The sequence below is a fragment of the Thermobia domestica genome, chromosome 2 (assembly GCF_964235325.1).
Source record: "Thermobia domestica chromosome 2, izTheDome1.hap1.1, whole genome shotgun sequence".
NCBI classification, from domain to species: Eukaryota; Metazoa; Arthropoda; class Insecta; order Zygentoma; family Lepismatidae; genus Thermobia; species Thermobia domestica.
Window position 1 is genome coordinate 348,069,049 of NC_137455.1, and position 25,503 is coordinate 348,094,551.

The 25,503-nt window shown below is 34.7% G+C and overlaps 1 protein-coding gene across 1 annotated transcript in view; it reads left to right on the plus strand.

Moving 5' to 3' along the window:
- LOC145678753 (proliferation-associated protein 2G4) overlaps positions 1–17,683 on the plus strand; it is a 51,359-nt gene extending 33,676 nt beyond the window's left edge. Inside the window, exons 2-8 of the mRNA XM_081749243.1 lie at positions 1,214–1,342; positions 5,043–5,148; positions 5,720–5,882; positions 8,491–8,712; positions 11,461–11,686; positions 12,481–12,608; positions 15,605–17,683. Of these exons, the coding sequence (XP_081605369.1) occupies positions 1,214–1,342; positions 5,043–5,148; positions 5,720–5,882; positions 8,491–8,712; positions 11,461–11,686; positions 12,481–12,608; positions 15,605–15,721 (1,091 nt within the window). The 3' untranslated portion in view covers positions 15,722–17,683. The remainder of the gene's footprint in view (positions 1–1,213; positions 1,343–5,042; positions 5,149–5,719; positions 5,883–8,490; positions 8,713–11,460; positions 11,687–12,480; positions 12,609–15,604) is intronic.
- The last annotated feature ends 7,820 nt before the right edge of the window (positions 17,684–25,503 follow it).

The window sequence follows — 25,503 nt, forward strand, 5'->3', positions numbered from 1 at the left end:
CTAAACGAAGGTAAGAAAAAGAAGAAGAAAGAAGAACCGAGTTTCAGTGACCTCGGAAGACTTATCTTTTTCTGTACTTTTTAAAATATTGTTTTACTCCAGATTTCTTCATAGTTTGCCCCGCCCCCAATACGAAATCCTAGCTAAACGAAGCAATATATGTTGCCAGTAAAATAATTTAGAATGATCGAGACCCTGGTGTGATAACCATGTCACGGACCCCCCTCCCCCCTTCTATTACGAAATCCTGGCTACGTGCCTGCGTGATAGTATTTAGTGATTATTTTATAATACATGAATAGAAAAAAAAATGATCTTCCATCCCAGCGATAGGTCGTTAGTTTTGTTTACCAAAATTGTTTTTCCATTTGTTGAGCTGTGCATTTAAAGAGCTTGACTTTTCCTGTAGCTTGTTATGTACAATAACTATAAGTTGTTAATATTGAGTATATTCAAATTTGCATTCATCTCTTTGTTTTAGTTTTCTGAAAATAAGAACAGATTTCTGTTAAATGAGAGAGTACATGGATTAACAACTGAAAATTTTACAAAAAAAAAGTTAAATATTCCAGCGGAATTCTTTTCCGAGGGTGAATAGGTAAGGGGACAGCTAGAGGATATATTACTAAAGAAGGCTCCAGAGAGAGCCAAAATATATAATATTTTTTTCTAAATACAACGTGAGTGCTTGTGTTTATTTAATTATTCTTTTGAGTAATTTCACATCTGAAGATTATAACTCGTTATAAATTGTCAAGTATGTAATGATTGTCTATTCTCAGTATCTGAATTTCTAGGTTGATATCAGTCAGAAATAGTGAAATCCTAGTATGACTGGAAATTTGTTATAAAAGATATGTTTGAAGTGAAAGTGTGTTCTCGTGTGTGATATTCGTTCGGTAACCAGAAATTCTTCTCTTGTACTTTTAACTGTCAACTTGTGGATAATGCTATGAAAAACTAACCTTAAACGCGACGTAAGCAACTGTATTAATTTATTCGTAAACGTTTCAATGATTGCTTGCCATCATCAGCACTTTAATATTTCATTAATAAATATGCATTCTATTAGTTAATTTAGTAATTGTGGGTAATGTTTGTTTATATAATAAAAATTTGGTGAAGGAGCATAAGTTACTGTGTTATATACTGTATATATTTGGAAATTTGCATAGTTTACTGTTCATATCCACTTCTTTCTTTTCTTTTGTAGGAGTGCTGAAGCAGGTGATTGAAAAATGCGTTGCCGGTGCGTCAGCTCGTGAAATCTGTGAATATGGTGATGGCCTTCTGACAGAGGAGACGGGCAAAGTATTTAAAAAGGAGAAGGAGCTTAAGAAAGGTACGTAATTGCATATTGTTTTTAGCTTTTCCCATTTATATAATAGTGTTTTTTTAGACTGAGCCTAATTTGTAACGTGATTGTAGGGTACGTTTCTTCAGAATATGTACCTTATAGCTTCAATCATTAAATAAATTTGTTTACAGACCACAGAGTTACTTTATACTTACAGAAGTGCAATCTACACGCAAGCGTAATGTAAATTGTACCGTAATGATTTAGAATGTCGCGGCAGAGAAGTTGATTCAATAGAGAGGACTTAAATCAGTTGGTATGCATGGCTTAGATAACAAAGAATTATTAACACAGTGCACTTATAGTACTGGCATAATGCAATAACTGCACATAACATTTACTATTGCACACTTTGTAATCTTCCAAAGGTACTATAAATGATTGTTCATTGTGAGTAACGTTCGCTTGAGTGCTTGACAGAGAAGTTCGCTGTGCAAAGATATGTGGTGAAAATGGGAGTAGCGAGGAAAAATAAAAATTTATATATATATATATCTCCATGACTATAATAGGTATTACTATTCTCAGCATACATCATCAAATTTTCAAATATTTCTTACAATTCTTTTCTAACATGTGATGATAAAAAAAGAAAAAAATGTATTTTAGATTTCAAACTTTCCATGGCCTAAATATATTTCTAAATTTTTTCTTACGACTGAAGTTATCAGAGAACTTGAAACTGTACCTCGAATTTACTTTTCACTAAAACCTTCAGATTCTGTAAAAAGATTAGATGATACTTTTGTTTCTTTTAAATATTTCATAAGATACCGGGTATTGTTCATGGAGAGGAGTATGTAGATACAAGGGAATTGTTTCGAAAGACTACTGATAGTATGGCAGTTATGGTATTCAGAAGATGATGATCAACGATATATAGTTCCACAGCGAACGTTATTTTCTGAAGGGATCTGTGCTAAAGAAGGTAATAACTTTTTGTCGAAACGTTCAGTTGGTAATTCAGGATACTTTAGGTTTATTATCGTTATTATTATTACTAAAGTGGTTCTTTATGCCTATAGACAGCTTGGTTTCATTTTACGGAACACTAAAAATTTAAATGTTGTAGCTATTTCTATGGTGTACAATGGCTTGGTTCGGACCAAAATAGAATAAAAATGCGTTGTTTGTGCTCCATATTATAAATCTCTTCAGGAGAAAATAGAAAGTATTCAAAAGAAATTCCTAAAGTATCTCTATTTTAAAACAATGGGAGTTTCCGCTATAAGAAACAAAATATCGTATAAAACCCTTCTAGATAAATTTAACTACGTTAGTTTGAGTAAGAGACGTGAGTTTTTTCAACAATTATTTCTCTATGAAGTTATGAATTCTTATGTTGACAATAGTAATTTCTTACAAAAAATTGGACTCTGCTAGACGTAAGCGACATCTGTTAACTGTAGATGTTCCAAGAACTGAAATGTATAAAGGCTCACCATTATATAGAAAGTGCAGTAGTTTTAATAGCATATCAGTATTAAACAAAAATCTAGATTTGGCATTACCTCTGTATGTACAAAGAAGTTGAAAAATATATTGTATTAGAATGTGAATACATGTGTTTGCATATAGATGTGTAAAGCAATTATTTGATTTTTAATGGTTTCTTTACTTGTAATATTCTTCACGTTTAATTGTTTTACACTCTTACGATAGTTATTATTGTCGTTGTCAGATATCTACAGAAATTTTGTCAGTATTATTATATTTACTATTATGTATGAAAATATAAATATTATATGTACTATCTATAGTATGTACCTTCTGTAATTGGAGATTCTATTCTCCGTTGAAGGACAATAAATAAATAAATAATTTATTTATTTATTTATTTGAGAATGCTTTGCATAGTATACATTTAAACATACCTGTTCAGTATCTGCTAATTTGGCACTATAGGGTACATATTCATAAGACCTTTCCTAGCTAAAATCCACAATTGGGGATGTAAAGGGAAAAATCCGATGACGCAGCATAAATCATTAGTGAAGAAAATGGCCGTGTAGATTGAAAATTACAATTAAAGGAAGAACAACGAGGCTCAAGGTTCGTCACGTTTCTTATTCCTGTTAAGTAATTTCACATTTCAAGATGAAAACTCGTTATAGATTGGAAAATATGTAATGATGACAAATCTGTATCTGAATTTCCAGATTCACATCAGAGCCAGAAATGGCGGAACCCACTGATGTGACTGGAATTTGTGAAGACAGGATGCGTCTGAACACATAGAAGGTGTTTTCTTTTGTATGATGGAACTTCTGTAATCAAAAGATTCTTTCTCATATTTTTATATTATTGTGGATAAACTATGTATTTACACTAGAAATTTAGTGAATGAGATTGAATTCAAGTGGCCATTCTACGGGCTCTCAAACCAGTGTTGGAAGCGATCATGGTAGGTTAGTGTTAAAGCATTTACCTTTGGCGCGTGACGTCCCTTGTTCGGTTCCCAGCCAAGTAAGTTTGTGGTGGACAACATTTTTTTTTTTTTTTTTAAATACCCATTTCCTCTTTCATTTTCGTTATACCAATTCTTGCGTCATTCACTATCCTTAATCATAGTCTCCTTTGGCCTAAAAGGCATAATCTTCGCACATTAAACTGGAAGATCATTTCATTTTCAATCCAATGTTTGGTAGACTATCAGAAAATGATGTAAAGTTTCTGCATAATGAGGTGGACCATTGATTCACTGTCATGCTAGAGTGCTAGGAAATGCTAGAGTACCACATTGGTGTAGTGCAGCCTTTCCCAACCGGTGTGCCGCGAATGGGCCGCTGGTGTGCCGCGAGGAAATCGAAACAGAATTATTAATTCTATAGCAATAAATTGCAAGACATAGGGAAAAATTGTATATTTGTTATTTCACATTACTATGAACCTCTACTATGAATCTACAATTTTAAGTTTCATACTGTGTTATTTTTCTGTGATTTTTAATGTGGACAAACGTATTTGTTATTATTGTTATGACCATTATTGCTTCTTTATTGTTGCAGACTATTTCGTAACTTAAAATTTTAAAGAAATCATTCAATCCTCTCGGCAAAGCAAACATGCATACAAATTACCTACTGTGTTTTAAAAGTATAAGAGATTTGTTTGTTCGTTCGTTCTTGAGTGATCTTCCTTCTTAGTGAAAAAATCGAATACAGCTTTGGAAACAGAAATTGTATTTTTAAAAAAAATCTAAATCCTATATTTCATTGCAATTGTTTTGAAGTTTTAAATTGAAATGACAAATAAACATAATGATTTCCACGGGCGAAAAACAGTGATCGAGCTTTCTTCTCTGTGAGAAAATCAGTAATCACAGAAAAGCACCACGGTACTTTATATTTACAAATAATAATAATAATAATATATTTGAGTGTGCCGCGAGAATTCAAGTTACCCCCGTAGTGTGCCGCAAGTTGAAAAAGGTTGGGAAACGCTGGTGTAATGACTAGAGCGTATTCTTTTGATTTGATTATCCGTGGGAAAGCAGGAAAAAAAAAAAAAAAAACTAGATCAATCATATGTCAGCTTAATACAAATAAGGAGTGCATAAAGTCATTTGCATAGTTTATTAGTGTTTGTGTTGATATTATAACATGTATCATTATAAGTAGTGTGATTTTTAAACAAGTCATTAGTTCTGGTGCGATTTTTTTTAGAATTTTTCTTGTTATTTCAGGAATTGCTTTCCCTACATGCATTTCGGTCAACAACTGTATATGTCACTTCTCTCCTGTTGCAAGTGAGCCGGATTATGTGTTGAAGGATGAGGATATGGTTAAAATGTAAGTTGTAGTGTTATTTAGTCACAATCTGAATCTAGCTGAATGACACCGATAGGTCTAAGATGAGTGGGGGGACTTTTATCACTAGAGGTAGCGGAGAATATATAGAGTTGTAGATGAGAAACACGTGTGTACACTAAAAATAAAATGAAAGGATAATTGAAAATAGTATTTTAGATCGGGAGCAAACCTGATTGGATTTTTTTCACGGCGTGGAATCAATATGATTGGAACACTTGCAGGTAACTAGGGAAGAGGCTGTGGGCTTTTAAAAACTTTTGTGGAGTACTGCATCAAATGAACTGCAGTATTAAAAGATCTAAAACAACTTATATCTAACTCAGGGTCTTAGATGTTTCATCACCTAGCTTAAATGTAGAAAGAATCAATTTTCTACTTCGATACGGTGTCTAAATCCCGACTCCCTGAGTGTGAGTATCCTGAAATAGAAAATTGTTAGGGAAGATCTTTTATATTTGAACTATACTGAAATCACTTTGAAAATTTTGTGAAAATCATTGTAGTAGTTTTGTAGAATAAAAATGTTGAGGTTATTTCCTTTCCTTCACAGAGATCTGGGTGCCCATGTAGATGGTTTTATTGCTGTCGTTGCCCATACGATTGTAATTGGAGCTTCCAAGGATAACAAGGTGAAAGGAAGAAAGGCAGACGTTGTATTAGCTGCCCATTATGCGTCTCAAGCAGCTTTGCGGCTTCTAAAGCATGGCAATGAGGTAACATATAATCTGTGTAGATTTAACTACTTTATAACCCGGAGACCAATACGGGTGCTGTGGTCACTTTGCTATGAAGTGATTATTTAACAAATGTTAAATAAACTTATGATATTTTTTCGGTGTATGTGAGTGGGGAAAATTGCTTTTGGGCAACATACAGTAAAATAATGGTATAAGAAAATCTTTGGAGACCTTTGAAATTAATTTGTTATAATGCTTTTTTTTTTTCTTTAAAGTGTTTTTAGTGTAAGTGGATTTTCAAGGACTGACTTGTTTTTAGGGGGGCGCGGTGGCTCAGTGGTAAAGCGTTTACCTCCGGTGCTTGGGGTCCCTGGTTCGATCCCAGCTCGCGCCGGACAAACTTTGTGGTGGACAAACACCATGCTCGTGGGTTTTCTTGGCGTTCTTCCGTTTCCTCCCACTTTCTTCAGTCCACCATTTCATTCATTTCTCATTATCACCGTCTCCTTTAGCCTAACCGGCATAACCGTGGGACATAAAACTCAAACATTTAATTTAATTTTTTAATTTTTTTTTTTTATATGAACGTAGATCTGCATTCAGCTTGAATCTACTGAAGAAAGCTTAATATTTATTGGATAGTAGGAAAATTAAGTTATACATATATACGAATTAATATGTACGAAGTAGTTGCAAGAGCCATTTCTGTAATTCATCATATCTTTCTTAATATTGAACACAGTGTTATAGGGCCGCGGTGGCTCAGTGTTACAGGGTTCACCTCTGGTTCGTGGGGTCCCTGGTTTGATCCCCGCTCACTCCAAGTAAACTTTGTGGTGGACAAACAGCGTGTGCGTAGGTTTTCTCGGTTTCCTCTCGTTTTCTCCTACTTTCTTCATTCCACCATTTCATTCATTTTTCATCATCATCTCCTTTAGCCTACACGGTATAATCCTCTCCCCCCCCCCTACCGAAAGCTGAAAGATTATATGTTATTTCATTTTGAACACAATGTTCTTGACTTTGTTTTTGGAAAGAGACTTTTTCTTTTCTGAACAACCCCAGACATAGAGTAGTTTTACGAACGACATTCTGGTCGAGTTCGACCACTAAATATATTGAGATCGTTCTTTGCTTGTTCACCTGATTTCTTTCAGATCCGGCCAGTAGTTACCGAGTACCACATACACCTGGAATGAAACTATGCTTACGCCGGAAGCTTACAAAAGACTAGTTTGTGTATTAATGGACAAATCGTAAAGAAGAAAACTATGTGACATAGACAATAGGTCTGTTTTCTTTCTTTTGCTTGATGTCAAGTACTGTTTTGCTCTGATTTTAAATAATTCTAACAATGATGTATAGCGATATTAAGTTAAATCCTACTACCTCTTGAAGGAGGATACTAATGGTAGGCAAACATCTTTATTACAGTACTTTTTATGTATGTATTATAAGGCAAGATTAATTTAAATTATATTTGAAAAAAATAAATATAGGGAAAAATTTGTATTCTTCATATCCTCTGGTGAATTGGGTCCTTGGTTCGATCCCAGCATGCTTTGAGTGAGCTTTGTTGTGGACAAACACCGTGCGCATGCGTTTTCTCGAGGTTCTCCCATTTCCTCCCACTTTCTTCATTTCGCCATTTCATTCATTTCTCATCATCGCAGTCTCTTGTTGCCTAGTCGGCATAATTGTGGGACGTAAACCTTAAAAAGATTTCTTTTCATATTCTTTGTAACGATAGTTTGAAATCCAATAAAATGAAATGCTTTAAACACCCATTAAGTAGGGAAAAGGCCTAAAAGTAATTTCGCAGTTCTGAATATTTATACTGGTAGTTCGTTTGAGAGACGTTTTACTGTATCATATTTCACACTTTATTTAATGTTTGTTACGGATTAATAAATATGAGTTTAGCGTATTCATTGATTTTCGTACTTGGAGTGACTGAGGATGACGGCTCTCGAAATAATCCGTTGTGGTAAACAGGTGAGGTTAAATTTACATTAAAGTTACAGCACGCGATCGTGACGTAATGTCATGTGGTATTTGTCCACTTTTCAATTCCATGTTCCTTGTTTAAAAGAAACAAACTGTAAAGCGAAACGTACTAGTCTGTGTATGTACCGTGTTATCTGTAAATGTCAAGTCTAAAAAAGGTGGAATAAAACGAGCCCTGTGGGCCTTCTAACCACCTTCATTCGCTCAGCTATGTTCCGTAGCATAAATAAATGAGTAGCGTAAGTAAATAAATAAATAAATCCACTTTTTTCTTTCTTTTTTTTAATCAGTAAAGTTGTGTGTGCAACTGAATATGAAATGGGAAAGTGGACTAGTACCACGTGACAGTATGTCATAATGGATGGTGTAACTTACAATGTAAATTTAACTTTAACCGGGGTAAACAAATTGGGTCTAAGGTCAATAGGCCTATATTCTAATTGGTTAGTTCATTGGGTAATTGAGAAAGTAATATGTAAAGTCAGTAGGTTTTTTTTTATGACTGTTTAAGCATTGTAACTGACTTTAGCGTATTGATTATTATTTAGAGAATAGTGAAGCTTTCTAAAATATGTGAATTCATTAAAATGTAGTACAATATTTTAACTTTATTTATTTATTTATTTATTTTTTTAAGACATATGCAGTAACGGACGCAGTTCAAAAGATCACTGAAGCTTTTAAGTGCAAACCAATCGAAGGCATGCTTAGTCATCAATTGAAACAGTTCAAAATCGATGGTGAGAAGACAATAATTCAGAATCCTAATGATGCTCAAAAGAAGGAGCATGAGAGGTTTGAGTTCAATACGCACGAAGTATATGCCATGGATGTACTTGTTAGCACTGGGGAAGGCGTGGTAAGTTGCAAAGTTTGCTCTATGAACAATTTTCTGAAGATAATATAATATTCTTACCTTGACTAGCTCATTAGGTGAATTGTTGTTTATAAAATTTTAGCGGGCTATGATGCTTACGTTAGACTTATTTCAGGATCTGTCGTGTAGAGTTACTGTACAAGAATAATGACACACAAACGTTATAATTGATGATAACACGGAAGTTCCAGAAAAAAAAACTGTTGATCACTTTAGCCACCTTTTCTTGAAAAACTGGTGTGTTACATAGTTTTAACACTGTGCTTGTAAAGAATTCTTTGTGTTAGAACGAGAATAGCTTAAAATACTGACTACTTTTAGTGACTTTCGTCAAAGTTAATACGAGATACATTCAAGTTATGACACCTACTTTCTCTTTTATATATATATATATATCAGGACTGGTAACAGATAGAAACGTGCTGTTTGTTTTAAAATACGCGAGCACTTGTTGTCAGTGAGTGACATAGATGGCAACAGTATGCGACACATAGAACCAGCGGCAGCGGTGAGAGTATGACTGTTTTTGATACTTACGATACTCGTAAAATGGCTACGTTTTCATTACAAGAACAGCGTGTACGCATTCGTTTTGTCCATTTGCGTGGTGTGACACGGCTTAAAACTCATCGTCAGTTGACTGAGACATGTAATAATGCTGTCATGGATGTGTGTAATGTGCGTTCGTGGGTGTGACAGTTCAAAGAAAGCAGAACGTCGTGTGACAACAAAGCAGGACAATCCGTTTTGACGACAGTGTGCACAGATCCCATGGAAATGCCACCTTTGGAGGCGATGTTGTTGGACACATTCATTCGACAATTCTCCAAAAGAACTTCGTCCACTCGTTTGATCATGTCATAAGACCGATTTGTGAGAGGCTGAGATTGTCTTGGTTTGTCACACGAACGTCTGCCTTTTTCGAAGTGTCGCACCAACGAACGCACATTAGACACATCTGACATCATCATCACCACATGTCTTATTCAACTGGCATTCAAGCGGTGTCACACCAAACAAAAATTGAGAAAACGACGAGTCTCGTAAGTATCAAAAACAGTCATACTCTCATCGCTGCCGCTAGAGTTCTGTGTGCCGCACGGTGCTGCTATCTCCGTTACACATTGACAGCGAGTGCTCGCGTATTTTAAAACAGAAATTGGAGGTGTTATAGCTTCAGTGTACCTCGTACATGATATAGATGGGGGTTAATCAACCATTTCTTCCTGTGTACATTCGCGGCCAAGCGGTAACACGTGTAATTGTGATTTCGAGTCTCATTTGAAGCAATACGCCCCTTACCGTAGCCCCGTCTGTATAACCAACGTTGAATTTCAATCAAATATTTTGTTGGAAGTAAATGTACCTGAAAAGTGTACTCCTGTGTATCCGAATGGGTAGCGTGCGTACGATCTGGTGATCGATGAGTGAAGGTGAGCGTAGAATGGGCAATATTGACAGCGTTGAGAGATGGCGAATTCTGGTTTAAGTATCTCGGAAAAATTGTATTCTGAGCGATACCTAAAACAAATTACCCAGTTAAGTGTCCGCCATACTCCACCATGAATTGTGGTATTTTAATTTAATCTGTTAGAACGACATGTAGAATCGAAACGTACTTGTTGCTCAAAAGCATGGGAACTATTCTTCCGAGAATTCCATTATTTCACTGAAAGACCTTAATTCTTCCATCTTGCGATTGATGGCGTAGGCTCAGGAAAAGGTCTCGTCTCGCCTCTGTGAAGTATTTTATATATCACAGAGAACGATTAAATATTACTGAAAGCACTAAGCATGTTAATGTAGCTTTTGAAATATTTTGATTCATTGAGCTTACTCGGTTGTTACTATACTTACCTGTCGTTTCAATGGGTAAAATAGTGGACATCGATCCGACGTTGCCGATTGTCCCTAAGTTCCAGGGTTAGAATTTTCAGCAGCCTTCCCTCACACACAAAAAAGAAAAAAATCACCTCTAAAAATGTACTTCAGAACTTAGGTTGAAATGCTAATCTTAGTGTGTGGTCATAGTTTCTTCATTCGTGCTTCTCAGTAGACGCCTAGTTTCAGAATTAGCTGTAAATATGTATTTATCAAAAGGAGATCTCCAGAACAAAATACCACCCCAAAAAAAAAAAGTGTTTGTGAATTGCACATAATGAATTTAATTTGCGCTTGATCAAATTTCTCTGTAGCGGCTTTCAACTAAAATCGGACGTCATCAGTATTTCAGTTTGCATATATATATATATATATATATATATATATATATATATAATATGAGTAGGCTGAAACTGTGATGAAGCCTCCAGCAAGATAGGTGGGCGAAATATTAATGATAAACAAACTATGCCACAAAAAAGTAATAAAAGCCCTTTTCGCTCATCTAGTTCCTAGCGCATGTGCTTTTAGTACACGGTCACGGGTTTCGATTTCCTGGAAGAGCATGAAACATTTGATTTCACAGTCATTCACTTTCCTTAATCATACGTCTATTTTGTTGTTTAAAGAACACAATCGTGGGACGTTAAACTAAAATTTAATTTCAAAAGGTAATAAATAACTTTTGTTTCATTGTAGAGTACTTTAATTTAGCTTGTGTTTGTAACTTGTGTGCATACGTTAGAATGATAGATTCATATGTGATAAAGGGTTAAGTAGATTTTTTTAAAGTTGATTTTCTTGAATTTTTAACGTAATATCGTAATAATTTAATTATTTCTTTTGCAGGGTAGAGAAATGGATACTAGAGTTACAATTTATAAGAAAACCGATGATACGTACATGTTGAAGCTTAAAGCGTCTCGAGCATTTTATAGTGAAGTAACTCATAAATATGGTACAATGCCATTTAATCTAAGAGTGTTTGAAGATGAGAAGAAGGCCAAAATGGGAGTTGTGGAGTGTGTTAATCATAAGTTGATAGAACCATTCCAGGTTCTCTACGAAAAACCAGGTTTGTTTCACAAATTGGTTGCGTAAATTTTGGCTATGACTGTGTAAAACCATTATTTATACTAGTGGTAGTTGTATTTTACTTGTTCGTTATCAAAATGTACATAGTTCTCTTTTGCTCTGGACACAGGGGTCACACTGATTCAGTGGCATTGTGTCACCTTGATACGAAGTGTCCTCATTAACAAAAATTGGCTTCTTACCATTGAATCCTCCCTTGGGAAGCCTAAATATTTTCCATACGTTTTGGAACAAGTTAGTTTCGTCTTCAGTGGCAAGGTAAAAAGGATAAAAACTGATACGGTGCATGGGGGCAGGATATTCTTTCCCTATAAATCAGTGGTAAAAACGTCTGGAGGAAGTGAGAAAGAAGCCAAAACTGGATTAAAAGAAAAGAAAAATCATCTAAGTTAAAAGAATTCGTATTCCTAGTGAAAAATCTTCCATTAAATATTCAAAAATGAAACGTTGGCTGATATTGTTTTTTGGATTCTTTCGTTTTGATTCACTCTCTTCAATCTATCAGTTCTTTAAACATACGGTATGTCGTTCATGTCCGCGAGGCTAAGCTAAATATTTAAATGTTGCTGTTGAGGTTCACTTGCTGAAGAGTAAAAATAAACTAGCCATCTTAGTGTATAAGAAATTTTAAGCTTAACTGTGAAATGTTATTAAAACAGTAGGTTGTACTTAAGGAGCTCACTTAGAGAGAGGCAGCTTCTATTGCTTGAATTCTGTAGCTGCGCACATTGAAGTAGATGATATTGCTATATATATCTCTGATTATTCTTTTAGGTGAATATGTGGCGCATTTTAAGTACACTGTTTTATTGATGCCAAATGGACCTCATAGAATCACTGGTTTGCCGTTTGAAATGGAACTTTATGAGTCTGAATTAGGTGTAAATGATCCTGAATTAAAGGTACGTATTATAACAAATATCCTATTCATAAATTCTGGCTTCGAAATGCATGAGAAACTTTCAGTAGTTTATAGTTTCATGCCTCGATAAAGTAATAAAAGATTATCATAAATTGATTTTCTACCTAGATGAAAGTGGATATAGAATCGTTGGATATAAATAGGTCGTGGAAGTAACTATAGTATTAAGAACGAATAATATTTCTTACCACAAATCAATTGAGTATGAAAGTGGATTTGAAATTTCGGAAATGAATTAATATCCTCTGTTAAAATCGAAGTCAGAGTATGCATTATAACGCCTCTGGAAGGAAAATTTTTGATAGTTAATCCGGACTTAGAAATATGAAGAAAAGAATATCTGGATGATATTAAAAGAGGGTTGCTATAATGCAGGTAAAGCAACTAGTATAGGAAAGGCAGAGAACTTAAGTCTGTAATGTTGCTCACCAGCCTTTGGTTTAACAAAAACTCATAATCATACTTCATCTTGACGTTAATTGGGAATTACAGTTACAGATTTTAGAGGAAAGGAGAGAAAAAGGAAAGCAGTATATCTTCGTCATATTGTTCATATCTGTCGTGGTTATTTACGGATTGGAATTCTAATGATTCAGATGGCCCTTTTCGGAGTGCAGGAACATATTTCTCGGAACAAATCAATATGAAAGAGAGATTGAATTTTAGCAAGGGTTATAATGTGTTTCTACGAGGGCTGCTGGAAAAGTTCCTGTAAACTATATTCTTTACCGTGGCGCTTATATTCTACTATTATAAAATTCGGAAGACTAGACTTTTCTGTGTTTCAATTATATCTTTTCATTGATTCTTTAAACCGATTCGGTTATTTTTCACTGCAGTTTGAAGTACTAGTTCTGAAATTTTTCGCACACTTTTCGAGCAATACGTTTTTATTTTATCAAATGCAGTTAGAGACCGAAACAATGCATTGAGCCACTTAATATGACTTTTTGAGATGAAGCATAATCTAATAGAACCGTGTACAATTGGTTTTCCAAATTCCAGCATGATTTGCATGTTAAATTTCTTGAAGATTGTCCATCTACGTCTGTTCTTGCCAATAATATTGATGCCGTACGTGAAATGATTGCGAGATATTAGCATGTGACATGAAAACAATACGTACGATTTTGCATGGTGACCGAAACGTACGGTAAATCTTTAGTTGTTGGATCCTACAACTTGACAGAAGCCCACGTATAAGTTCGTGCCAATTGGTGTAAAGAAATGTGAAGAAAGAAAAAAAACTCAACCGAGGTAAGTCAGATCTAGTGTATTACATCGTTACAGGGAAGAAACTTGGATCTATTCGTACGAATCCGAAACTAACAGCAATCCATTGTTCGGTTGTTTCAAAATGAGCCAATACTAAAAATAGTTCGTTTGAGGAATGCTGCTAAGCAGATGATTGCTTGTTTCTCTGATTATGTCGGACATGTGGCAACTGTAGCTTTAGAAGAGCGAAAGGCCGTAAATCTGGAGTGATAGACAATTTTTGTTTGCTAGAGATCATCAACGCATTGCAGGTTTTTTAAAATTTAGCATCATTCTTCGCCACCACAACGACAGTTCCCACTTAGCACACTAAACTGCTGATTTTTTTTTTTTTTTTTTTTGGGTCCAGCAATCCAGCAAAAATGTCTTTTTTTCTTTTCATTACCCATACTCATCTGATTTAACACTTAATGATTTTTTTTTTTTTTTTTTTGTTCCTGCATATAAAAAATTAAGATAACGCGGTAAGGTATTTTTTCAGACTGCTGTGAAAAATAAACGAATAGGCTTTAACAAACAAAGATTATTTAAACATGGAAAGATCTGTTCTTGGGTATTTTATAATAACAGAATAGCGCCATTGTAAATAGTAGTTTGCAGAAACTATTTCAGCAGCCCTCGTACACGAGGAAACCATAAAATTCATCTGTTTTCCTAATAATTATTCGTCGTAGGGTTATTCTTCGTAAATAAGTTGGAACCTTAATGAATGACAAATTAAAAGAAGAAAATAAGGTGGAAAATACTCATGGTGGATAAAAATTCGATTCCACGACCAATCACGCTTGCGCTAGTTACTCTTATTTAACATATCGATTAACGTCAAATAAGGGCACAAGTTCAATCTATTTTTATGCAAATGGTACTATTATTATGAGAAGTAATGACCTAATTATTAATTCTGTCATTTGAATACAGTTGTAGTTATTTGCACTAAAGCTCGATTAGCTTTGCTGGTCTGTATTCGGTTTTATAGTACTGTTATCTGGCGATTTGAAATAGGTTAGTCTTTAGTTCATGGAATACACTTGTTCTGTAAAATTCTAACCGAAAGTTTGATGTACAACAAGACACTTACACCAGCTGTTCATGGAATATTGACGAAGTTCTCGTTGTGTAGGTATTATGGTTTTATACTCAAAAATTAATTTTTGTTCATGGATGTGCAAGTAATAGTACTTTCCACCACCAGATTTTGTAACCTGTATGTACGAAATGAATGTCAATTTTAGTATGGTTTACCATAAGGGATACAGAATTATTATGTTTTCTATACTAAGGGAACTCTATTCAAGTCAGTCAATTTCTTCCTAAGTTACTAGTAGATGTGATAAACATGATAATTTTAAATCATAATAATTTACCTTTATATGCGTCGAAGTATTTAGTTACTGGAATTTTTGAGTAGAGCTGTCATCATCTTTAGCGGGGTTAATCTGCAGCTCTGTTAATCACAGGTAATGTCCTCAACGAGATATTTACTGGTAAGATTCAGATGAATTAAATCGTTACCATCGTGAAGATAAAAAACAAATACTTCAGTAAATTGATCTGTAACATTTCACTTTATTTTTTTCCATATCTGAATGTTTACAATAATACAAATATACTATTTGTTGTCATGCATCAGTTAGGTTTCTTTAGTATTGTAAATTTTAAGTCTGCTTTTTAAGTACTTACGACGACTGCCTTATTTTGCAGCAACTGTTGAACACACCAGCTAATCCGAAGTCCGCCAAGAAGAAAAAGAAGAAGGCTGAAAAGGCATTGGCCAATGAAGGTTCAGCACCTGAAGTTGAAGTAAAAGCCGAGGATTGATGTTGTGGGGAATGTCTCAGGTCTCAGGGACTTTCAGCGAGAGGAATAACATATCCTCATGCATGGGAGGACCGAATCCCGTTTCAAATTTAAAAAAAAAGGAAAAAAAAGTGAAAAAAAATCAAGGCCGGTGCACACAACTTTATATAAGTAACTATTTAAGTAATAGTTTCTTTATTTCATTTTATTTCTAATTAAATTTTACTCGTGATTTGGACTCTTTGACGTTCTCAGAAATGGATCAAGTGGTTCGAGCAATAACATTTGATTCCTTGTTATCACATGGTGGTATTGTGGTCTATGGACTTCTGTCAACAAGGTGGGATAATAACCTCAGAAGATTTGCACTAGATGCCTTGGACTTCAAGAATGTTATTTTAATGCCATCCGGGGAAATGTGATTTTTTTTTTTTAATTTTTTTTTAATAACGCGATCAGTCTCAAAACTTTTATTTTCATTTCTTTTAATTTTCTTTGAATCACCCTGTGAGTCTCCTGTACGTAGCAAATGAATTATTTTTTTCTGTAACTGATAATGAACTTGGAGTGAAAAAAGAAATGTTAATGTTTTGCAACTTTTTAATTAAAAAGAAACTTCGGTGTGATCTTACCTTGACTCATTACCCGGAGTGGGGAAATAAAATTTTGAAAACTAAAGGAAAGATAAAAAATTGAATATTATTATTATTCACCTTTTTCCGTTTATTGCCGAGAATGTGTTCACAACACAATCCTTTTCAGATAGGCGGAAAATATATACATACATAAACATAATAGGTAATTTGTACCCGTATCACTGCCACTATGTAATAACCTTGTTGATAGCTTTTCGATGATCAATGTGGAAGAAAAAAATTGTTTTGGGTGTCAAGGAAATTGACTCCGCAGTACAAATCTTTGTCCTTCGAGAGATAAAACAGTGTGTTGTCGTTTACAGCGAAGTTATAAGTACTACATGATCGTGTATTGAAACAATTTTTAAATCTTTATATGGATGAAAATGCTTTAAAGCCCACTCCCTATCTTTATAATAATAAAAAAAAAAACTGTATGTGATTTGAGACTTTACACAAAACCAGAGTTTGTTGATGTATGCAGTATCTTTTTATTTCTATTGTAAACTGAATGATACAGGCATAAATTAAAACATGCCCAAGCAAACTGGAACAGAACTTTTTTTTTTCATGCTTAATAAAAGAAAATGTGGTTGACTTGAAGAGCATAATGAGTAATGTATATTACATGCACTGTTGAAGACAGTAAAATAATGTTGTGATGAAGTGGCGTTTCTTGATTGTTTTATTTTGCTTACTTATTTCAAGGTTGTATTAATTTTGTTACCACCAAAAAAAAAAAGCCATACATTAATATGTTATCTTACTTCGCTCGTATGTCCTGCATTTAAAGATTTATATTTTTAGTAATGTACGTGTAAAATATATATATATATATTGTGTATGTAAATAAGTTTGACTCCCACGTACAATGCAGTACAGTATCTCCGAAAAGGAGCTTTGTACTTAATGTTTGTTAAAATTCTGACGACAGAAGAAGAAAAAAAAACTTTTAAATTATTTTTGTTATAGACTTACCGTCTGGAAAAATAGAACAAACTTCATTTAGAAAAAAAAAAGAAAAAATATATATATATAACTTATCCATGTGCTGAGAATTCAGAAGGAAATTTGGTATACTAGGGACCATATGGTGTAGAGATTTTCCCAGAATTAGAACAGGTGAGTTTTTTTTAAGGACATTGTTGGTTTTGAGCAATGGTCTTGCACTGTATCTTATACCAAAATATTTTGCTAAGTACATAAATAAAGGTATTGATACAGGATGTCACATAAGAACTTTACTTTGGCAGGCAGTATTACTTTAATTTTTTAGTCAGTAACTTGGAAAGTGTGGCGGTCAGTATTAACTTAAATGTGTTGAAAAATTAAACTTTGTTGTAGACAAGTTCCATTTTTTATTTACTGCAATTTATTTTCTTTAAAAATAGTGTCTTTTATGTTGTAGCTCTAATTACTAAACCGAATAATTTGTTCACTTGATTATGTTTATAAATATTTTCTTAGTGCTCACTTCTGAATTTATGCGAACATAATGACAAAATAAAAACAAGAAGAATAATTCTTATGTAATTGATGAAAACTGACACTTTAGTACCAACATCAGTATTGGAGGAAAAGTATCTTGGTTTCAAGACAATTACCAACATTATATAGTAAACGCACCTGTTTAACAAGCGCAAGATAGGTAGTTTGATGTTTTAAATGTCTTATGTATCATTTCTGATTTACGATTTTTTTGAGATAACTACTAGCTCTATCTATTAAAGCAACAGATCATCAGAAAGCTGGATATCTGCTCAACAAAACGAGACCAAAATTGTGAGAACCGATTAACGGAGTGTCAAGGTATAGCAAGAAAAGTGAGTGCATCTTTTATCACCGTGTCACAAAAACACGATGGAGCAAAGAGCCAATATTAATTGTTTCAAGCTAGATGAAACATTTTACACGAACATTGGAAATGATGAAACAAGTGTATGGTGATAAGTGCTTATCTCGTACACGTGTGTTTGAGTGGTATACGCGATTCCGGGAAAGGTTGTGAGTCCTTGAAAGACGACCAAAAGTCAGACAGACCCAAAGACAAAAATCGCGATGAGTTGGTGGAATACGTGCGTGAAATGATCGTCTACGATGCGAATTCGATTGTGAGATTGATGGCGGAGGAATTAAATACGACGATGAGACATGATTCACGAAATTTTGACAAAGGATTTAAAGAAACGGAAAGTCTGTGCTCGATTTGTTCTCCACACCTTAATTGGCGACCACAAAATCGCTCGCGTTGAACATTGCAAGGGCCTGATTAAAACAGACAGACGGAACAGAACATTCCTGGAATCGATTGGAACTCGTAATGAGACTTGGTGCTTCAAGTACGACCCACAAACAAAACGCCAAAGTGCTACGTGGAAGTCCCCAGGTTCTCGGAAAGCGAACAGGGCTCCCAGCTGTGTCCTATTTTCCTATATTTTGGAAATTTCTGTATATTTGTCCTATTTATGTCCTATATTTTAATCTTGTCCTTTATTTCCTATATTTTTCATTGATTATTAAAAATACAAGCCAAAGGCAGTTCCCGAGACGATTTAACTTACTACATATTAGCAATATACTAAATGTGTCTTAGCATTTTTTTTCTGAGGACCCGGGTTCGATTCCCGGCGGGAGCTCATGTGGTTCGGATTCCACGTTAATCAATAGGTCCACGTCTCATATAACCTCGCTGCTGAACAGGACGTTAAACTCAAAATCAACTCAATTTTTTTCTGAGGGATAGTCACTAATCCTCATTATTATTTTTTTAATTTACTTTTTCCTATCCTCCCATGTCCGCTTTCTTTTCTTTCTTTCTTTGTTTCCAATATGCTTATTTTTCCCAGTGAAGCTTAGCTGAGGAACCTTGCTATGTTCCAGTTTCTTATAACTCAAGCTGTTTTAGCAGTTTCTTTCAGCAGTGTATGCAGCAGTATTGGCCAGGCATTGAGGTGTATTGGTATTTATCAACATATCCAAACGCCTTTCAATATTGCTGTACATAATATGCAGGGTTCTTACGCGTCCTGGAAAACCTGGAAATAAAAGTGTCATGGAAAGCAGAAAAATTGTAAAAAACCAGGAAATGTCCTGGAAATTATTTATGAACTGGAAATGTCCTGAAATTTGTTGTATAACAGTTGTTAGAAGTGTATATATAATTTCCAGGGCTAGAAATTTAAAAAGTAAAAGGTTATATATACTCTTATTCTGTATTAACCCATCATAGCCCAGGTTTTCCAGCTTTCGATTTTCTTGCTCATCTTGCATATTCTACCACAATACACACATTTTGTAAACGAAACACACTTGTTTTTGATTTTTGTCTTGTCGTTTCACCAGGAAGGGGGGCGTTACCAAATGGTAAAACTGAGCTAACACAGTATCAATTAAACTATTTCATTGGGATCCAGCGTTACCATATGGTAAGGTTGGGCTAGTAAAATACCTTTGGAAATGTGGTTATATGAGTTTATTCCGTATGTATGATACTACAAAGGTACGATAAAAGTGTATTCCTCTATGAACGATACTCTACATACATTATTTGACTACTTCATGACCCTTTCCATCAAACCGTAGACATTCGAAAGTAGGTGTAGATTTCGGTTTGATTGTTTGTCTTCCTCTAGCTTCAGCATCCCGGGTTCGATTCCCGGCGGGAGCTCATGTGGTTTGGATTCCACGTTAATCAGTAGGTCCACGTCACATATAGCCTCGCTGCTGATAGGGACGCTAAACTAAAAAAATCAATCAATCAATCTAGCTTCAGCAGGTTTTCCATATGACTTTAGGTTGTATGTTGCAGTTGCTCTCTTGAAGTCCTTATTGAGCCATTTTGTCATGTGAAGATACCAGGCATTTTCTATTGTAACATCTAGAGACCACCACCATTTCTTCTCTCGAATGCTAATACGATAATTTATTTTTTCATCCATCGGGTTTGTTCCTCGTATAAACTTCACCAATAATACAAGGACGTGTTACAGAAAGCATCTTTCTTTCCGACGTTGAGTTCTTGCCATCGAGCTACCAAAATACTGTCATGGCTGTAATAATAATAATAATAAAACAAATCCTTTCCTTCTTTACTTTCTTTGTAGAAATGATCTTGCAGTCCTTAGGAACACTATTTTCCTTTATAGTCCCGGTAGAAGAATACCCACATTTTTTAAGTATGATAAATTCATGTTAGTTAATAGATTGTCAAAATACAAGTAATAAGGAAGCTTCTTCTCACTGAGTAATTGGTTCAACATACGAACCATGGTAGCTGAAGGCTTGCCAAATATTTTGTCATAATAATCACTCTGGCTTTGTTTACCTTTATATATATCAAAATTAACCAGAAAACCATTGAATGTATTCAGACACCATGCTTTGAATCCAAATCTAATCGGCTTTCCCCTAATAAACTGTTTACAGGAATGTCTTCCATAATAGGCTATCATTGATTCATCAAAGTCAAGCTGCTGAACAGGAACAAAGTGTTCCATGAAGTTCTTTTGTAGTTTACTTGTAAGTGAGCGCAGCTTATACATTTTGTCTGAGGTATCTCAAAATTCAACTGTAATAATTTAAAACATGCAGAATGAAACCAGAGGCACAAAACATTCATTATTAAGTGATATTGCATCTGAATACTCATTTTCTCTGTTAAATAATTAACACAGGGAAATAAATTTATTAAAATAAAATGTACAACTTTCGCCATTATTCGGCCGCCAAAATTCAGTACTCGGCCATTTTAAATCCTAAAGTCGGCCACAAATCCCACAAACAAATAATATCAAGAACTTGTTTAAATATAGTAGTGTAGTGATGGTCATACACAACATGTAGTTCCTATGAACAAATGGAGCTTAGTGCCACCTCCTCCTTCCCCCCCAAATTGAGATTTTTATGGAACCTTTCATGTTGAAATTTAGAACATTTAAAGCCTTATAGCTACTGGCTCTAAGAAGTTACCTTATCTGTTCCAAAAATACGTCATAGGCCTATTTTTCTTGAAAGACTATCACCCCCTCATCTCAACACTGCAACAAAAGCTCAAATCAGCAGGCTGAACCAATAATTTAACTGTTTTGTTGCTTACACTAGTTAACAAAGGTTTTGTTACATAAAAGGAAATACCTGTTCTTAAAGGAACTTTTTGCGCTGAATTCGAATATGCACTCGGTTTCTCTCCATCACGTACGATTTTCCCGTAACAGAGGGATTTTCGGGAAAATCCCTCAAAAAATTCCCTTTTCGTTTATTTTACACCCCAAGATCTTGTCCCCTTGCATATACTAACATAGAAATTATACCTAAGTATACTTTGATTCATATTTAACAAACCCTCCAAGTTTCGTAATAATCGCTTTATTCTTTCTAGAGAAATAAATATGTTTGTATGTATACTGTGTGTACTGTTTATTGCACCTTATAGTAATGCTTTCAGATCTCTTAAGTTGAGGTAAAACGTTTTGCTTTATTACCACAAACACACACATAAAATATAATACAATATAATTTACAAGTGTGACAATTTACAATAAACAATAATACAAATGTACCAAAAGGTCATGAAAAGACAATCAAAACTATCACAATATATGAAACTTCCATTGGGTTACAAAAACGTACACTACTTCCTTCTTTTGTAAGAAATGTTGCATTCTCTAACAAGACCCCAACAATAGTCCCCCATCATTGAAGGATCCCATCGTCCCTGGTACCTTTTCTCCATTGCCATTATATCTTGGTGGAATCTTTCCCCCTGTTCGTCGCTGAGAGCACCTAGGTTAGCAGGAAAGAAGCTGAGGTGGGAGTGCAAAAAGTGGATTTTTAAAGACCTCCTACAACCCAACTCTTTGTATTTCTGTATCATGTCCTGTACGATTTCTGTGTAACTCTCAGCTTTGTTATTGCCCAGAAAGTTGCGCACAACACACTTAAATGCTGTCCAGGCAGCTAGCTCAGCACTGTTTAACTTGTCCAGGCAGCTGTCAAAGCTATCATCAAGCATTAATTTCCTAATTTGGGGACCAATAAACACTCCCGCTGAAATCTTAGCATCACTCAGGTTAGGGAACTTATCTCGCAAATACTTGAAACCTTCACCAGATGTGTCCATGACTTTGACAAAGTTTTTCATAAGTCCTAACTTGATATGAAGTGGCGGTAGTAATATCTTATTAGGATCTACCAAAGGAGCGTATTTGACGTTGCATTCTCCAGGTACGTAATTCACTCTAGGTTCCCATTCCTTCACTTCATAATGTTTATCAGCAGCTCGGCTATCCCATAAACATAAAAAACATTGGTACTTCGTGTAACCGCACTGCAGTCCTAATAAAATACCAACTACCTTGAGATCACAACATATTTGCCAACAATGGTCCTTGTAATTTATAAGATTTAGCAAAGTTGACATGGTGTCATAGGATTCCTTAATCTTCACTGAGTGCGCAAGTGGTATAGAAGGTTTTTTATTTCCATTATGTAAAAGGACAGCTTTAAGGCTGACCTTTGACGCGTTGATAAATAACCTCCATTCTTCTGGAACGTAAGGAATTCCTAGCTCCGCCATCAACCCATTTATATCCGTACATACGCACACATTATCTTGCATTGAGAAATAGCTTGAAAATTGAACATGCCTTTTCCTGTACACTGATATGTTCGTTTCTGCATCCAATAAGTTCCACTGCTGGAGCCTTATCCCAGAAGTTCCACCTCTTGTTTTGTCAGGTGCAAATCACGGACTAGGTCAGGACAAAACGAAAAAACTTGGAGAATTGTATATATATGTATTAAGATATACATATACTGTACGTTTAAAAAAAATATACGTTGGAAGTACATTCTATTTTTATACACGTTTCTAATTTACAGAGAGCAATACAAGTGTGTTGTTGACTATTGTAAATATTCATTTTTATGTCTGTGTTTGTAGTAATAAAGCAAATCGTTTTTACCCCAACTCAGGAGATCTGAAAGCATCACTATCAGGTGCAATAAACAGTGCACACAGTATACATACAAATATATTTATTTCTCTAGAAAGAACGAAGCGATTTTTACGAAACTTTTAGGGTTTATTAAATATAAATCAAGGTATACTATTATACTTTATATCAAGGTATAATTTCTATGTTACTATATGTAAGGGGACAGGAGCTAGGGGAATAAAATATCTGAAAAAGGGAAATTTTTGAGGGAGTTTCCCGAAAATCCCTCTGTTACGGGAAAACTGTACGTGATGGAGAGAAACCGAGTGCATATTCGAATTCAGCGCAAAAAGTTCCTTTAAGATCAGGCGATTTTTCTCATGTAACAAACAAAAAGTTTAAATTTGTTAACTAGTGTTATTAAAGAAACAATTGAGAATTCAAATAATGAGTTTACTTATTACATAGGCCTTCATACATGGATTACTAACAACTTTTATAGTTATTACAGTGGTAAGAAATTTAAGGCTTTCCGTGTTAAGAAAAAAATAAAAATAATAATAAAAAAAGATTAAGAAATACGTGAAGAAGTTGCATGAGGAATTTTCTCATTGAAAAGTAAATTTCTCTTTTATGCCCTCATTTTCCATTACTTGATATGATACTTTCAAAGAAATGTTTCTTTAAACAAATTATCAAATAAAATAAAAATGCATAAATATTTTCTAATAATAATAGGCCTAATAGATCATCTTGGTGATGTTTCAGGTTCTACAATTAACAGTAGCACTAATAGGACTTCACTCAGAGAACAATGTTGAATTTACGAAGCTCGACTTGTACCGGAGCAATATGAGGCAAAAAAAAAAAAGAAAAAAAAAAGCTTTGTCTATCACAATTTCAAATGATTGACCAGCAGACATTGTTCACTTCAGATGGAACCAATTTGGGCATTTATCACAACCTACGTTCTTCTCAGGATCGTCCTCAGTATCACTGTAAAGTTCTTCGTTGCATTCAGTGCACAATTTACGTTCGGCATTTGGGACTAATTGTTGTCCCGAATTTGCAGAATCTTTGCTTCTCACTGCCCGGTTTAAGTTTAATTTTGTCTTATGCTTCTGACCGCATTTGCCAGTTGCTTTACACATTTCTTCTTTCTTTCTCGATTTCGTATTTTGTTTTGGTGCCTTCACTGCATCTTTCTCCCTCATAAACTTCCTCCACGCAGCTGAGGAAACAGCTTGAGGAGGTTTATTTCGTACAGTCTGCTTTTTTCTAATGAAGGTCTGGTCCTGTCCAAAACAGATGATCTGCAAAAGCAGGAGAAATTGACCCAGAATATCTTTTCCTGCGACCTGGAGAACTGACAACTGACTTCAAAGGCTCAGATGATGCTTCTGGAGAAACTACTGTGTGAGTAGGAGTTGATGCACTTTGGTTTCCTTGCAATGTTTGTGGAACATCATCTACAAGTTGAGTGGTAATACTAGTTTGTTCTTCCAAAGTCCCATCGTTTGACATGGTGTATATCCCAGTATTTAAGTCTTTCAAAAAGCTTGTGTTTGGAGGAAGCTCAATGGTAGTATTTAGTTCACTTACATCTAAATCAGTTGTCTCTGTTTTTGTTTGGATTGGATTAACAACAGTGTGCTAATTCGGATACTGATGACGTTTTGTCTTTTCAATTTCTTGCAGAACTCTATCCACATCTACATTTCTTTCCGGGAGTGTCTCTCGGGGAGTGTTAATTACAAATGAAGCACTATCAAAAGCTTCCAAAGAAATAGTTTCTTTAGATGCTGTTGGAGTTTATAAGCCTTCAACGACATTTCTAATGCATTTGGAATAGTCAACATTGTTCTCATTGAAAGGAAAAAGTCCATAACGTCTAAATCCATTTTTGATTGCCTCTGGCATTGATATATTTGTTAATACTGTTTTGAGAAGCGAACAGAATTTCACTTTTGTTAGAATTGAATTCTCTGGTTCATTTTGCCACTTCCTAACTGTAGCTTTCCATTCAGATTTCAGTGCTTTAAAAACACTGACATCTGCTGGCTGCAGCAAATGAGTTGAATTTTGCTATAGAGCATAGCGGATTATTCCATTCTCTGAGCAAAACTCAATCACCTGCATTGTGATGTGACTACTATGTCCATCCTTTTAACATTTTTATTACACAGCCATTGATTAAAACTATTTGCTATGTATTCAAAGAAAATGTCACTTT